The sequence below is a fragment of the Pecten maximus genome, chromosome 7 (assembly GCF_902652985.1).
Source record: "Pecten maximus chromosome 7, xPecMax1.1, whole genome shotgun sequence".
NCBI classification, from domain to species: Eukaryota; Metazoa; Mollusca; class Bivalvia; order Pectinida; family Pectinidae; genus Pecten; species Pecten maximus.
Genome location: NC_047021.1, coordinates 19,853,496 through 19,868,077, shown reverse-complemented (window position 1 = coordinate 19,868,077; position 14,582 = coordinate 19,853,496). Strand labels below are relative to the sequence as shown.

The following is a 14,582-nucleotide window of genomic DNA, read 5'->3' as shown; positions in this document are numbered from 1 at the left end:
TAGAGGACACAAACAACTTACGTATAAAAATGGAGATTTTAAGTCCATGAGCAAAGTGAAAACACAATTCATTGCCAAGGTCAACTTTTGTATCTCTACTGATGAACGTTTTTAATGTCACTTTGAAGCAATATTTGTCAGAATTAAACAACAGCCTATTTTAAATGTCTTACATGCAGGAGTATTTTATCATAAAATCGCTTTCATATCATATGTACAAATATATGGAAACATAAAATAAACAAATTAAAATACCACATCACAAATGGTTATCAACTTTTCATTCAGTTTTAACACTATATACATCTAAACAGACACATACGTATCATTGTTTACCTTCCTCTATATAATGTTGTTAAAGGGTAAAACCCCACCGTTTTTAGTCTTACGATATAAACAACAATATGAGAGGCTAAGATGAGTGAGAAAGAATGGTACTCGTTTGTCGCAATATTATTCCATTTACATGTAAGTTCATCGGTTTTCTCCCTTTAAACGTTAGACTACACTAGTATCAAATCGTCCATGTGGCTTTAAGTCAGTCTAATATTAATCTAATTATTAACATATAACAATATCTCATATTTAACCAAGATATTATTAACGGATAAAATTTCATAGTGTCTAGACAAAATGTTTAATCACATGACTTCAGCGTTAGGCGCGGTATCACTCACCAATATCCAAATAAATCAAACATTTCGATTAGATTACCATTTGTAATGTGTAACGTTTGCAGCGCTGTATCAAATGAGGTATGCTATGTTGAAATTGAGCTGATGTCCATTTCAGAACAAAACCTTTCCATGCAGGGAGAATTCGAAATATGAAATATGAATGTTTTATGTGTTGCTAGGATTAGCCTATCTTGTTTCTGTAATTTCTCCATAACATGGGAGAATAAAATTGCTTCTTTTTAAATATTTCATGACAGCAATACAATTTGTCTTAAATAGCTTAATTTTACCTTCGCGTGTCAAATTTATACAATTTAGTAAATCGATCATTCCAAACAAACACCAGCGGGGTATCTTGATAAGGAGCATGAGAAAACGCCACACTGTAACACACAATGATGTGGATTCAAAATCAAGCCTGTCTCGATAGTTGCGCCATAACACTAGCACTCCGACGGTCCGTACTGTACAAACATAGACGTCGACAAAGAGAATGGGTATTTGGGAGAGAAAATGGCCGACTTATTAGCTCTCTCACTGTATAAATGACCACATTACGTGGATTAATATCCAAATATATCCTTAAGGCAAACCTATTTATCATATCTTAAGTGGGATCTAGCTATTCACTTTCAATACACCATCCCATCGAACGGCCATTAGTTGTGATGAGCGTCGACTGGCCACTCCAGAGAGAACACACCCCTAATGTATATTGGGGTCATGAGTTGAGCCACACGCCGGACGTGCAAGGCCAGACACATTCATAGACAGTATCCACACATTGTGGTGGCAACAAAAGCTGGACTTACTCAACAAATGATTATCTAAAGTTTCTAACTGCCCTTTTAAGTTTACAAATCACATACAGGTAATAGACACATGTACCCCAGTGGATGTATGATCGCGTGTGCAGAACATGTTAATGTGTATACAAAGTCAACAAGCATAGTGTGTATCAACCATCCATTAGGAGTACCAGTGGAGCTCGAGTAAATTAGCATGATTGTCACCTAGGATATGTGATCGTTACAGACAAACATTCGCAGTGGGTGAGTAGGCTTTCAATTTACTGGATCACTGCCTCGAGAGACCAACACTGTTACAAACGCTTATGTGAGTCGGCAAGGATGTAATTAATACACCATGTAAAATTAATGTTATCTCCGACCCAATTCACGAAACCAATTAACGTTACTTAACACAGGGATAATTATCCTCATAGGTGTAGCAGGAATGTGTAATTCCATTCCTTTTAAGGATGTGTTTTACAAATGTCTGTGTTGTGACGACAGATATTTGTGTTTAGTTTGGTTCTGTGAGGAATAAGAAACTTTTTGTTGTATAGTTTTCTTTTGTCGTGTAAAAGGCAATACTGGTATTTGACAAGATTGGATGCAGACATTTTCGGATTAGTGGGATTTTCAACTACATATCATATCATAATCAAATATGTGATCTGTTATAGTGCTCGAGATACTGAGACATGACAAATGACGCTTTCTTAGATGAACTAAATGTTCATGCGAAGCGAGAAGCACCGCCTGTTAACAATGCATGTGTGCCGGACATTTACAACAAACTTGACGCTGACGTAATCGAAAGGACTCGTGTGGTCAACGCCATGCTGGACAAACGTCTGCTGGTGCAGGAGAAAGTTCTAAGCAAATACCAGCACCAGGCAGAAGTATTTCACAAGAGACAAAAACAGAAAGTGAGTCAGGAGCTGAGGAGAGTTCAGCGGAGACTGCCAAGTATGGCTGACTTCCACCCGAGTATAGAAACACGTACCCAGATAAAGAAACTACGGATGGTTCAGTGTCACGTACATACGCCTGTAGGATTCACGACGACGCCCCGAGAAATTAAGGGCATACCGGCAGAAAAGGATAACAATCCATTCTGTGGCCGATTCTTCTCGCACCATCTACCAACAAAAGCTAAATGGTACAAGGACATACCGAAACCCTCCCGATCAATGTACCGCAATTTGGGGTTACCCCCACACGCCATGAACAGACGGGTGGTGCTGCTCATGTCCAGGGGACTTAGCGCTAGTGACAATTTCTTAGCGGCAGGTATTGTCCCTCCAATCATCGCAGAGGACAGAGAGGCAATGCAAGACAATGACGACGCCATGACAATATAAGGACAAAGACAATACACTATACAATTAACGCGTTGTGTTGGTATTTGGTAAAATTTACATTACAAGACACTTACCCTATATTTGGTGAACATACATTATATATATAACACAGAAGTTTAAGATGTATTCTATAGCTGCGGGTGAATCAATGACGAAAACAATGGTTTTAAATATGTTTTATCTTTTTTTAATGTTGTTTAAACGGATATAAAGTGTTGTAGTTTCTGCAAACTTCACTTGTTGCCTTAGATTCTCCAGTATTTCTTAAGCAGCAATTAATTTTCTATGTTACTAAAAAATCCATGTAGTTATTGGCGAGTGATTAATATAGTAAGTAACAAATTAAATCAAGGTCAGATCGAACGTTTAAGACAATGTTTATTTTGTGCAATCAGAATCTACAAAATATTAAAATTGAGAAACCCCAAGCCATTTCCACAAAAAAATCATATTCTATTGAAAATACACATTGTTGAATAAAACAAAAATATAAAAATACATACAACTCTTATCAAACTTCCGTTTTCTTGAAAGCTTGCGATGAAACTTTTTTAATAGGTCGAATAAATGTTTATTTATAATAGAAACCTTTGTATTGCTTATGTTTTTGATATTTGATTCTCTAAAGGTTGAAGCCTCATTTAAGACATTATGATACCCAGAGAAAGTCTTTAGGCAACACTTCTTATTCAATTAGAAAAAGTAACCCTTGTGTATGATTGTATTTTATGTAAGAGAAGGGAGGGTCGATTTTGAAATTTTAAACTCTAATTAAATGCAAAACAGGGCGAGTTTTTGAGGGAATGAGGAATCATGTATTGGAATCCGGTTGCTCATTTGCTATCCCTCACACATAAACAAAGGATGACACGATTGTTTCGATGATGGAAATATGCTATAAGAGACATTTCCATGTTTTATAAGTAATAAGGAAAATAATTTTGACAATTTTCGTTTATTTCTCATGAATATAAGTTATGATATGTGATAAATTTGATCTTATGTTTAATTTTCTAACTTGATATATAGCATATAAAATATGTGTATTTTCATTTAGTTTAAACAATATTTCATTAATATTCAAATACTTACACGCAACATCACAATACCAATCATATATACATATAGGATTGGAAAACAAGCTAAAAGCTTATACTGATTCCTTCTCATTTGCAATTGGAATTTGCCCATTATATGTGTATTTTCAAGAACAATCTTTCTAGCTCAACTAATGAATTGATAATGTTCGTAATTTTGTTTTATTAATTTATTCAAAGATATCAAAACATCCCATGGTAATAGATTGATCGTAACCACAAACCCGTCAAATTCTATTTTAATGTATAAAATGTAAGGTGCCATTTTACAAGTGGAATGCATGAGTAGGTGACTGTTGACTTGGCGATAGTCACTGTTGACACAGGTTGGGATCCTAATGCCATCCTGTGTGCACTGTCTGTTGGTTGTGATTCAACATAGCCGTACATACTTTAGCCATTAAACTGTACTTGTGATAAGTACCGTACAAACAATATGTTCTTTTTATATTTTACGTCCCACAAGTATTTGATTAGAGAGCGAATCATACCAAAGTATGCCAATCTCTACATGTTAGACACTCGGGTCATATCATTTTAATTAGTTCATTTTCCATGGATCTTATAACATCAAAGCAGCTAAGATCCATCTCGGTCACGATTATGAGTAGATCAACCACTCCGCTCATAACCTTATAATCTTGGTAAATCATGTTGACAAGACAATCGACATACCTATTGGAACAAACTATGTCTCTCTCTAGGCCGACATTTTTGTTTTCGTACGAGACTGAAACCATTGAAAACTTATTAGAATAGGTAGCAACTAACGACCTTTCCGTGGAAACAACAGAATATTTCAACGCGACAATGGTATTGCCCTCTTTATTAATGTTCTGTTTCTAGATAGGAGCATACCTGCTTCCACCGCCTACAGTATATTCAAATATCATGATTTTCGTAACAAGTAGCGAAAACTCACTTACAAACTTAAGACAAAATTTTTCGAGCGATGCAGGACGGTATTGATTAGAAGTTTTTCCAGGAACGAAAGTGTATCAGTATACATTAAACCTAATGTCTACGTTGCACTAGTTATAATCTGTAATAGTTTGTGACAGAATAGTAAGGTAAAAGCCGACCTATCCGGAATACCTGGTACTTTTTCAGTGGTCCCCACGTCAAAGTTCATATTTTGACGTCGTTTTATTGAATTAGATTTGGGATTGTGTTAGCATATTGGTATTCTCCCTTTATTTTATAACCCCGAGTTATTTTCTCTTCTTTCCCCTTCCCTCCCCCATTCCTCTTGAACATTTGATAACAAGGGAGTCGTAGGTATGAAATCTAAGAAAGATATAAGAACACTTTCCTGAGAAATAGCAATTAATAAACTTTAATTAATAATCCAATTGAAATGATGGTCTCCTGTATTGCTTTTCTTGAGCTGACTCCAAATTGAATATACACAAGTAAGGATCAAATGGAATCTAAATATCAAGTTGGAAAAACATCTTTAAAGAATTTTTCAAGGCTTAGCGATACAATGTTAAAGGGATTTTTAAGGACAAGCGACCGATCACGGGCTATTTGAATGTCCCACCATCATGAACTGGTGGGTTAAACAATAATACAGTGATGTATGTCACGCTTACTTCATATCACCGCTACAATGTACGAGTCAGGATGCCAGGTTACAATGTTTCTTATACAACATTCACACATTCGGTGTTACAGAAAAGGATAACAAATTATCATAACACAGATTTACAACAACTCACTCATTCAAAATCTGCTTCGTCTTATTAGAGAAATGGGAGTCTTAATGTTGATTCGTTGTTGGTGTTTCAGTTTCGGTTTCATCGTTTTACGTTTCTTCGTGTATATATTTTCTATCCATGTATTGGTAAAACGTAAAACAAGCTGAAACATCTTTACAGTGGTTCGACGATTAGTTGGTGACCACTACAATGTCGGCACTTACAGAAATAACCTACGATTGCATTATTGCATTTGAAGACGTCAGTAGCTCTCTGACACGTGACCCATCTCGGGACATCTGTATGACGTTGATAGATGAAAATCAACAAACACACACGTTGATTTCTCTGCCCGCATCTATTTCCCGAGCGGCCTTTAGACTATAGTCCTTGTCAGCAGGATGTTTGTTATATTGCCTTTAGACTATAGTCCTTGTCAGCAGGATGTTTGTTATATTGCCTTCAGACAGAGTAGTCCCTGCCATCCGGTTAGTGTTATTGTCACCCCGCCCTGACTTCTTGTCGGAAGCGTGATGCTAACATCTTCATAAAATTGTGTGAGTTTGTTTTGTTCCATCACCATCTTTTTTACGTAGTAAAGCGATGTGTTTGTACGAACGGCAACCTTGATTGTCGATGATGACTTCAACCTTGAATCTTCGAAATTGACAACACATATGGGATTCGGCGACATGACCACTGCTATGAAATTGTTTTTAAGGAGACAAAGCTCACATGGTTCTCCAGCCAGTTCGCTCTCACCCATACTTATGTAAATAGCTTTATATCTGGGCTTTCTTTATCACCGACCTATTAGGAAGCGCGACAATTCCACAAGAACTACATGCAGACCTATTCTCGTCTAAAAAGGGGTCAAAACTAAGTGGAGTCTGTAAAAGGAGGCAATTGTTTACGAACTGTTATCTTTCCCATGAAGGCGTGATTGTCATATTCAAGTCACCTTTAAAAGTTTCCTTCAGGACGCTTCTTCCGCCTGCCCCCTCTGAAACAGACAATTCTCCCCCACGTTGTCGTCCTTTGGGGTTCACTCTCGAATGATGTTATAGTGTTATTCATAGCGAACCTCAGGCGTTCACATTTCTGCCTCGATATTTACTCTTTTTTTTCTTGAAGTTTACTATTAGACCGATTACCATTTCTTTCTGTAGTTCATCAAATTTCGCGTTTATGTCGTTAATCAATGCGATATCTTGATCACACGAAAGCTTACCATCTGATGGTGGACCAAAGTCCTCATTAACGACACATATATTGATATTTACAAAATCACAAAAACAGCAAGTTTTATTTATCTGTCTTTGGTGTTATCATCAAGTTGAGGAAAACCATCAACTTGTGCATAAAAAACACAAACTCGCCTATACGCAAACTCGCCTATACGCAAGCTCGCCTATACGCAAACTCGCCTATACGCAAACTCGACTATTATAGGTTATACGTTAGTTGGAGTATGGATTTGTTACTAAAAATAGCCTAAATAGGGAACTACAGTAAAACCACGTGCAAAACTAGAATTGATTGTTTCTGGTGTCTGTATCATGGTTCATGACTAAATAAATGCGACTCGGAAAATGAAAAATAAAAAAGGAAGTTTAAAGTTATTTTGATGTTAAGCGAGTTTGTGTATTATACGCAAAATAGTGGTTTCCCTGCCCTGATCATCTGTAGTCTGAGGCCATGTGCAGTGATCACCTGCATAATTCAGTCGGTGAACGAGAGTATGTCACTAATGTTATTGGTAAAAGCAGACATACCCACCTGAACATGCATCAGTGTTAACAGGATGTTTATTATTGAGTATCTACCTTCTTTGCTTTGGTCAGAACTCGCCTTCTTGTTGTAGAGCCTAGTCAAAAGCATCAACTTTCGCAGTTATTGATCGAAGTTTAACCCCAGAATGCAGGAATGCTGCTCGCGTTCGGGAATTCACAATCGTTTTAATGCTAAAAAGGTGTAATAATAAAAATATTTTTACATCGAGTGTAATATCTTTGATATGCAGCATGAACGGTATTATTTTGATTCTTATACATGTACTATGGATTATATACTACATACAGCGTAAATGACAAGTATAAACAACTCCACTATAAAGGAATTGTAGTACAACATAACGCTATGACAACATAATTGTTTGACCGAAATTACTCTGCTGTTTAAACTTTTCTTTTTTGTTTTATCCAAAAAATATTATGTTAGCCTTGAATATATTTCATTCATGAAAATACAGGGTAAATGCACATTAACGGAAAATCATGATACTTGTAAAATAAGTTTTTATGTACTAAACTTCAAACCTCCTCCCCATTTTATCAAAACTGATACGTGTACGTGTGTTTAATATAGGTCTAATACTGAACGTAAATAATGTCCATGCTCTGTATTAATCCTGTAAATATTTGGATTGATGTACCCCAGCAGTTTCTGAACAAGATATTTTCGTATGCGCGGACGTTAATAGGTCTCATGAAAATATGCAGTTATAGCCACTTATCCAATACAAAGTCACGATAGTGGTAGTACATTTTTTTGTTGTACAAAAGGTAATCAGCTTAATTACATGATTAGTTAGAATCCCATTTCTCCGTTACTTCAAAACCTGAGTGTGCGTATTCCTTAAAATTGGCAGGTTGTTAGAGATTGCCGAGTGTTTTGTTGTCATAGAATTTTGTCAAGTCAGTTTCACTAAAATTATTTCTTCAAGATTTTGAAATCGCTTACCAACTTGTTTCCAAGTATTTTGTTTGCTTACATATTGTCAGTACATTTTGTAAATTTGAAACTTTTAAGTCAGTAACTGACACGTGTCATACGCGCCATACATTTAATTATATAGTAATTGACACAGTTTGAGGACTATAAATGTCGTATTATCAGACTGTAACACCACAAACATCATCACTGAACTGTTTCATTTTGGGCATAGGATTTTTTAAAAACTACAATCTAGAAAAAAAAAGTTTTTTTTTTTAAAATTAGTTTGTCACTATGATAAGTGATTACGAACATCATATCAGAAAGTTCTCAATACAAAACGCATATCAAACGAAAAGACAAAATGACAATGTTTTATTTCTGAGACGTGTACATCTACCAGAATTGTAAAACACATACGAAATGTAAATATGCATTGTTTACGGTATGGGTGTGAAAAATAGAAGAAAAAAGATATATCTATAAAAAAAGAAGTAAACTGTAAAACGTCATCTAAAATAGCATGACATATATAATCAACAGCACTGCTGGATATTTTGACACCGGTCCAGATACTCAGCATTGAAACACTACAACAAGTCTCAATGTTGTGTCAGAATGTTACAAGATTTTCTTTCTCCTTTTTATTATTATTATTATTTTTTTTTTGTATGAAAACAACAAATTAAAAAGAAAAGCTTGCTGGTATATACACGTATCCGATTTGACTTATCTTTCTTCTAAGTATTCTGGAGGCGAGAGGACCATAATCACAAGTCATGTGTGTATCGATATTGTGGACGTCACAGCCAGTGATTTCAGACCTACAGACTTGTAGAACCAGTTCTCTAACGGGGACACCCAGTATATCAACACAGGAAGACAAGAGATTCTGGGACAGATGTAGACAGGGTACCTAATACACTTTAGTATAGCCAGCTACACCAACACCAAAGTCATCCTTTTAATGTGTATTTAGCTCGGAGAACTAAACGATATTACAAAATCAATTGTGTGCTTATCTTAAAGTGATTCTCTTTTCAAGTCTAAATGTCTTGTGTTTAGATATATTCAACCCATTTCCTAGTGTATATATATATATTACCCATTCTTAGTGTTTCGATATATTTAACCTTTTTTCTAGTGTATATATATATAACACCTTTTCTAGTGTTTCGGTATATTTAACCCTTAACCCTTTTTATAGTATTTATATATATTAAACCCTTTTCCTACTGTTTAGATATAGTTAACCCCTTTTCCAGTGTTTAGATATATTTAATGTTTAGATATATTTAACCCTTTTTATAGTGTTCAGATATATTTAGCCCCTTTTCTACCATTTAGATATATTTATTCCTTTTTACCATTTTTCATATACAAACTGTTTATCTGAATATCTGGATGTATAACCGGTTTTTAGTGTTAAGATATACTGTATTTAACCTTTTTTGCTAGTATTTAGATATACATGTTTTTAACACTTTTTCTAGTGATTAGATATAATTATTATTTTTTTCTTGTCTTTGGATATACTTATACCTTAACCAAGATCCCCATAATAGGAAACAAGAATTTGCGTTACACCAGCATTTCGTAGACTATATCAGGGACTGTTGCCTGCGTTGTGTCGCCGAGGTGCATCTCCTGAATGGTATTCTTTTTCTTGGACACGGAAAACATTGGCAGGTAGTTGTCTGTGATTCTGATGTCATTGAATGTGTACAGGATACCATTCTTCGCTCTATCCAGTACCGAAAATGTTCTTGCTTTTAGATTCAAGAAAAATCCGAAATAAAAGTAGAAATTTTCATTGGTCCATTCTAAGTCTCGCGCTGGCAGTAACGTCGTGTTACCATTGGTACCGAACTCTAATCTTGCGAATTTCTTGCCATATTTCACAGCTCTACACGTATATGTAGTGCTTACGGGACTAGCGTTGTCGAAATTGGTTAGTATATCTGAACAATAAAGCCCGAGATCGAAGGCCCACTCTTGTCCTGTTTTCACGAGTGGGTTCATTCGGAACTTGACCTTGAGCTCCCAGTAGTTGTATGACCCCGTCAGTTCGCGTCGCCCGAACGTCCCGGAAATGGACGGGTAATTCATATTCGTTAGTTCTGGACTCTTGACTTCAATTACGGCTCCTTTCGCTGACAACCTCATCCCATCGTTGTACACATCAACGTCTTTCGAGGCTTTCTTCTCGTCAAACTGAACGTCACCTATAACAGAAAATAAAGGTCTTGTAAAGCGATACATGAACTTTCGATGTGAAATGTTGATATCTTCCTTCAGTATATGTATTTAGAAAAAAAAACTGCCTTGATAACACTACAATTTTAACTAATTTAGCCTTCGCGACGACCGAATGTTCATTTCACTAGCAGTGAGACATGTGATAGGCATGAAACACGCTATTGCTCTAGTCTCTTGGTAACTTGGTTAGTGTACCTTGTCCGTGTAGTCTCCGAGATTTCCATGACTACTGACAAAAATCAAATTATTGTTGCTAATTAAGGTAATATATAGGGACTGAACGGTGTTTTATTGCGTTTACGGTGGTATGAACGCAAATGATTGAACAGTGTTTTTATTGCGTTTACGGTGGTATGAACGCAATGGAATACAGACATATTCAATATATAGCGCTAACGCGCTATATAGAATATGTCTGTATCCCATTGAGTGTATACCACCGTAAACGCAATAAAAAACACCGTCAATGCATATATTTACGTCAAACAATTCGTTGAAATACCGTACGAAGAAAATAAAAGTCGTGATGTGTTGCGACGTTGGTATCTACAGCAGTCGTTGTTGCTAAGATAATATAGTTTCAGTGAATCTATGTGAAGTATATATCAGTATTGTTTATAAAATTAACAGAAACAACTCAACATTTTTGCTTGATACATTTTACGTTTTTAATTAATATATTCACAATCCACAGTTCCCGTCTCAGATTTACTATGGTTGTCAAGCACAGCGTGTATTGAGTAGTAGTGACGTGATCGATTGTGCTAGGCCTACCCCTAGGAATTGTACACTTCAGCCATTTGTTGTCAGCTTACCTTGTGGAGAAGTTAAATATTCACTTATTTTTGCAATCTTCAGCTTAGTTTTTGACAAAACACTCACATGACATTAGCTTTTTGTACAGAGATCATCGTGTAACAGGAGAAAACGCTAAAATTGCGTTGTCAGGCCTTTGAAAATGGCGCCGTCTAGTTGACGTTCCGGTAAAGTCACAAAGAGACGACGTCATGATTATGTTACTGATTCCCGCAATTATTAATCCACTGAGCCTTTTTTCACTGCTTTACGCTAGTTTTAACGCAGTCAGAGTTTACAAAGCTGAAGAACGGAGAGATGTAAATATAATATGTTTATTTTCACTTTGTTCGCCGCGAAATACCTTCGTTTAGTCTCTAATACTTATTAAAGCAAATCACACCGTTTCATTCAGGCATGGCGAAAAGCGTACTTTACACCTTGAACAAACAAAATTAATAAACCACCAATCTGCTATATAGAACGATACATTTTTGAGACGACAAAACGCAGCTCAAAAGAGTAAAATGATAATTCTAGCAAACAAAATTGGTCTTTATCAGCCACCGTAACTGTATGAGGACCGTTGTACCAATACTTACTTGTGATGGCGGGAAGAGTGGACACGTCGATGACGCCCTTTGTTCCGGGCCTGCCTTGTACCCAGATCGACACGTGGTAGGTAGTGTCATGCCATAGACGAGTCACCACGACGCTTGTGTCGCGCAGACCAAAGATCTCGCGCGTGGAGCGCTCCGTTCCTGCGTCACACTGTAGCTGGATATCGAACACCCGACCGTCGGTGTGAGACCATTCCAGTACGATGCTTGACCCGTTCTCATTCCACTTCCGCCCCACGACCGGGATCTTAACCCTCTCCTCACCTGATTGAAAGCAAGATCAGCTAAACTAGACAAAACATTAGGTGCTGACACTATGCCACTTACTTAGTTATCGGATGTCGAGGAAGATTCATATAATTCGATTTATTGCATTTTTGCCGTTGAAATATAGAAATATCAAACGAATAAAACTTATATTTACTAATTATATATTTTTTCGATGTTTTCAATGTGAAATGCAATAAAAGGTAAATTGAATGCCTTCGCAATCGTGAAAATATCGATATTATGTCATACTCGTGAAATATATGTTATATTAAACTGGAAACTCTTCAATATCCTATATATATTTGCTCAAATTCCATCAAATTACCTTTCTTCTTTTTTGACATATAAGAGAGAAAAAAAACCTTCTCTCGGTAACTTTATGGCATTATTTGGCCATTTTAGTATAGTTACGCCGATGATTACTTTAGGAAGTGTACAAGACTTACATGTCGTCCCTCCTTCAGTGTCCCGAACAATCCCATCTGCAATAAAAAGGGAAAACATAATTAGTTTTTATTCCATTCGGCCAAATGTACTAAATAAATGTTATCCCGTGAATCTTCATGTCAATATGCAGCATGGCCCTCGAGTTATACCGGGGCATGTTAAGATCCCTCTCCTGGTCAACGTCAATGTCTCCTTCCATACATAAACAATTAAATGTGATTACTTACAAAGTTTTGTTTTATTAATAAGTACATCACTCAGTATACTAGCCCGAGTTTCCTCTGACCCTGACACCGTGTATATCAGTATACCGACTGAATCGACGAACACACCCAAATCTTCCATGTCGAGCCCCGCGTTTTCATCCTGTTCACAGAAAACGTTTTCACAGTTTTTTTCCAGTGTTTAGCTGAACTATAGTATGCCCTTTAATAGACTGACTATATATGCTTCGCGGCTTCTATACTCACTATCATTACATGTTGCTAGTGAAATATAGCTTATCAAACTAATAAAACTTATATTTGTTATATCCTCTATTCATTTGATATTTAGACTTATTTTTATTGGTACTGAAACCAACAACGCTGTTGGAGTGTTGTAAATGACGAGAACAGCTGTACATTATCGCTTACATTAATTCGCTGTAACAACATCCGAAACTACTTAAATATGATATCCAAAACACGAATACATGTTGTTTTGACGATTTCTTGTTCCATGTTTATTTAGATAACACATCCACTGCATGGTTTGGTTTGTTTGTTTTGGTTTGTTTTTGTTTAACGTCCTAATAACAGCCAGGGTCATTTAAGGACGTGCCAGGTTTTGGAGGTGTAGGAAAGCCGGAGCACCCGGAGAAAAACCACCGGCCTATAGCTACGGCCAGTACCTGGCAACTTCCCCATGTAAGTTTCGAACTCGCAACCCAGAGGTGGAGGGCTAGTGATACACTGTCGGGACACCTTAACCACTCGGACATCTTTTGTTTGTACATACCTATCTGTCCGGCTGACATCTTTGGTTTGTACATACCTATCTGTCCGGCTGACATCTTTGGTTTGTACATACCTATCTGTCCGGCTGACATCTTTGGTTTGTACATACCTATCTGTCCGACTGACATCCTTGGTTTGTACATACCTATCTGTCCGGCTGACATCTTTGGTTTGTACATACCTATCTGTCCGGCTGACATCCTTGGTTTGTACATACCTATCTGTCCGGCTGACATCCTTGGTTTGTACATACCTATCTGTCCGGCTGACATCCTTGGTTTGTACATACCTATCTGTCCGGCTGACATCCCTGGTTTGTACATACCTATCTGTCCGGCTGACATCCTTGGTTTGTACATACCTATCTGTCCGGCTGACATCCTTGGTTTGTACATACCTATCTGTCCGGCTGACATCCTTGGTTTGTACATACCTATCTGTCCGACTGACATCCTTGGTTTGTACATACCTATCTGTCCGGCTGACATCCTTGGTTTGTACATGCTGACATCCTTGGTTTGTACATACCTATCTGTCCAGCTGACATCCTTGGTTTGTACATACCTATCTGCCCGGCTGACATCCTTGGTTTGTACATACCTATCTGTCCAGCTGACATCCTTGGTTTGTACATACCTATCTGTCCGTCTGACATCCTTGGTTTGTACATACCTATCTGTCCAGCTGACATCCTTGGTTTGTACATACCTATCTGTCCGTCTGACATCCCTGGTTTGTACATACCTATCTGTCCGTCTGACATCCTTGGTTTGTACATACCTATATGCCCGGCTGACATCCTTGGTTTGTACATACCTATCTGTCCGGCTGACATCCTTGGTTTGTACGTACCTA

General features: G+C 37.0%; 2 protein-coding genes across 2 annotated transcripts; one reads left to right on the top strand and one right to left on the bottom strand.

The window, feature by feature from the left end:
• Nucleotides 1-1,377: 1,377 nt before the first annotated feature.
• LOC117331833 lies at nucleotides 1,378-4,507 on the top strand. Its single transcript, XM_033890756.1, has 2 exons — nucleotides 1,378-1,729; nucleotides 2,146-4,507. Exon 2 carries the CDS (start codon nucleotides 2,164-2,166, stop codon nucleotides 2,824-2,826), a length of 663 nt encoding a protein of 220 aa, XP_033746647.1. The 5' UTR covers nucleotides 1,378-1,729; nucleotides 2,146-2,163; the 3' UTR covers nucleotides 2,827-4,507.
• Nucleotides 4,508-8,698: 4,191 nt separating this feature from the next.
• On the bottom strand, nucleotides 8,699-12,913 carry LOC117331832. Its single transcript, XM_033890755.1, has 3 exons — nucleotides 12,729-12,913; nucleotides 11,995-12,276; nucleotides 8,699-10,563 (listed from the first exon to the last, which is right to left on the bottom strand). Exons 1-3 carry the CDS (start codon nucleotides 12,784-12,786, stop codon nucleotides 9,920-9,922), a joined length of 984 nt encoding a protein of 327 aa, XP_033746646.1. The 5' UTR covers nucleotides 12,787-12,913; the 3' UTR covers nucleotides 8,699-9,919.
• Between the last annotated feature and the right edge of the window lie 1,669 nt (nucleotides 12,914-14,582).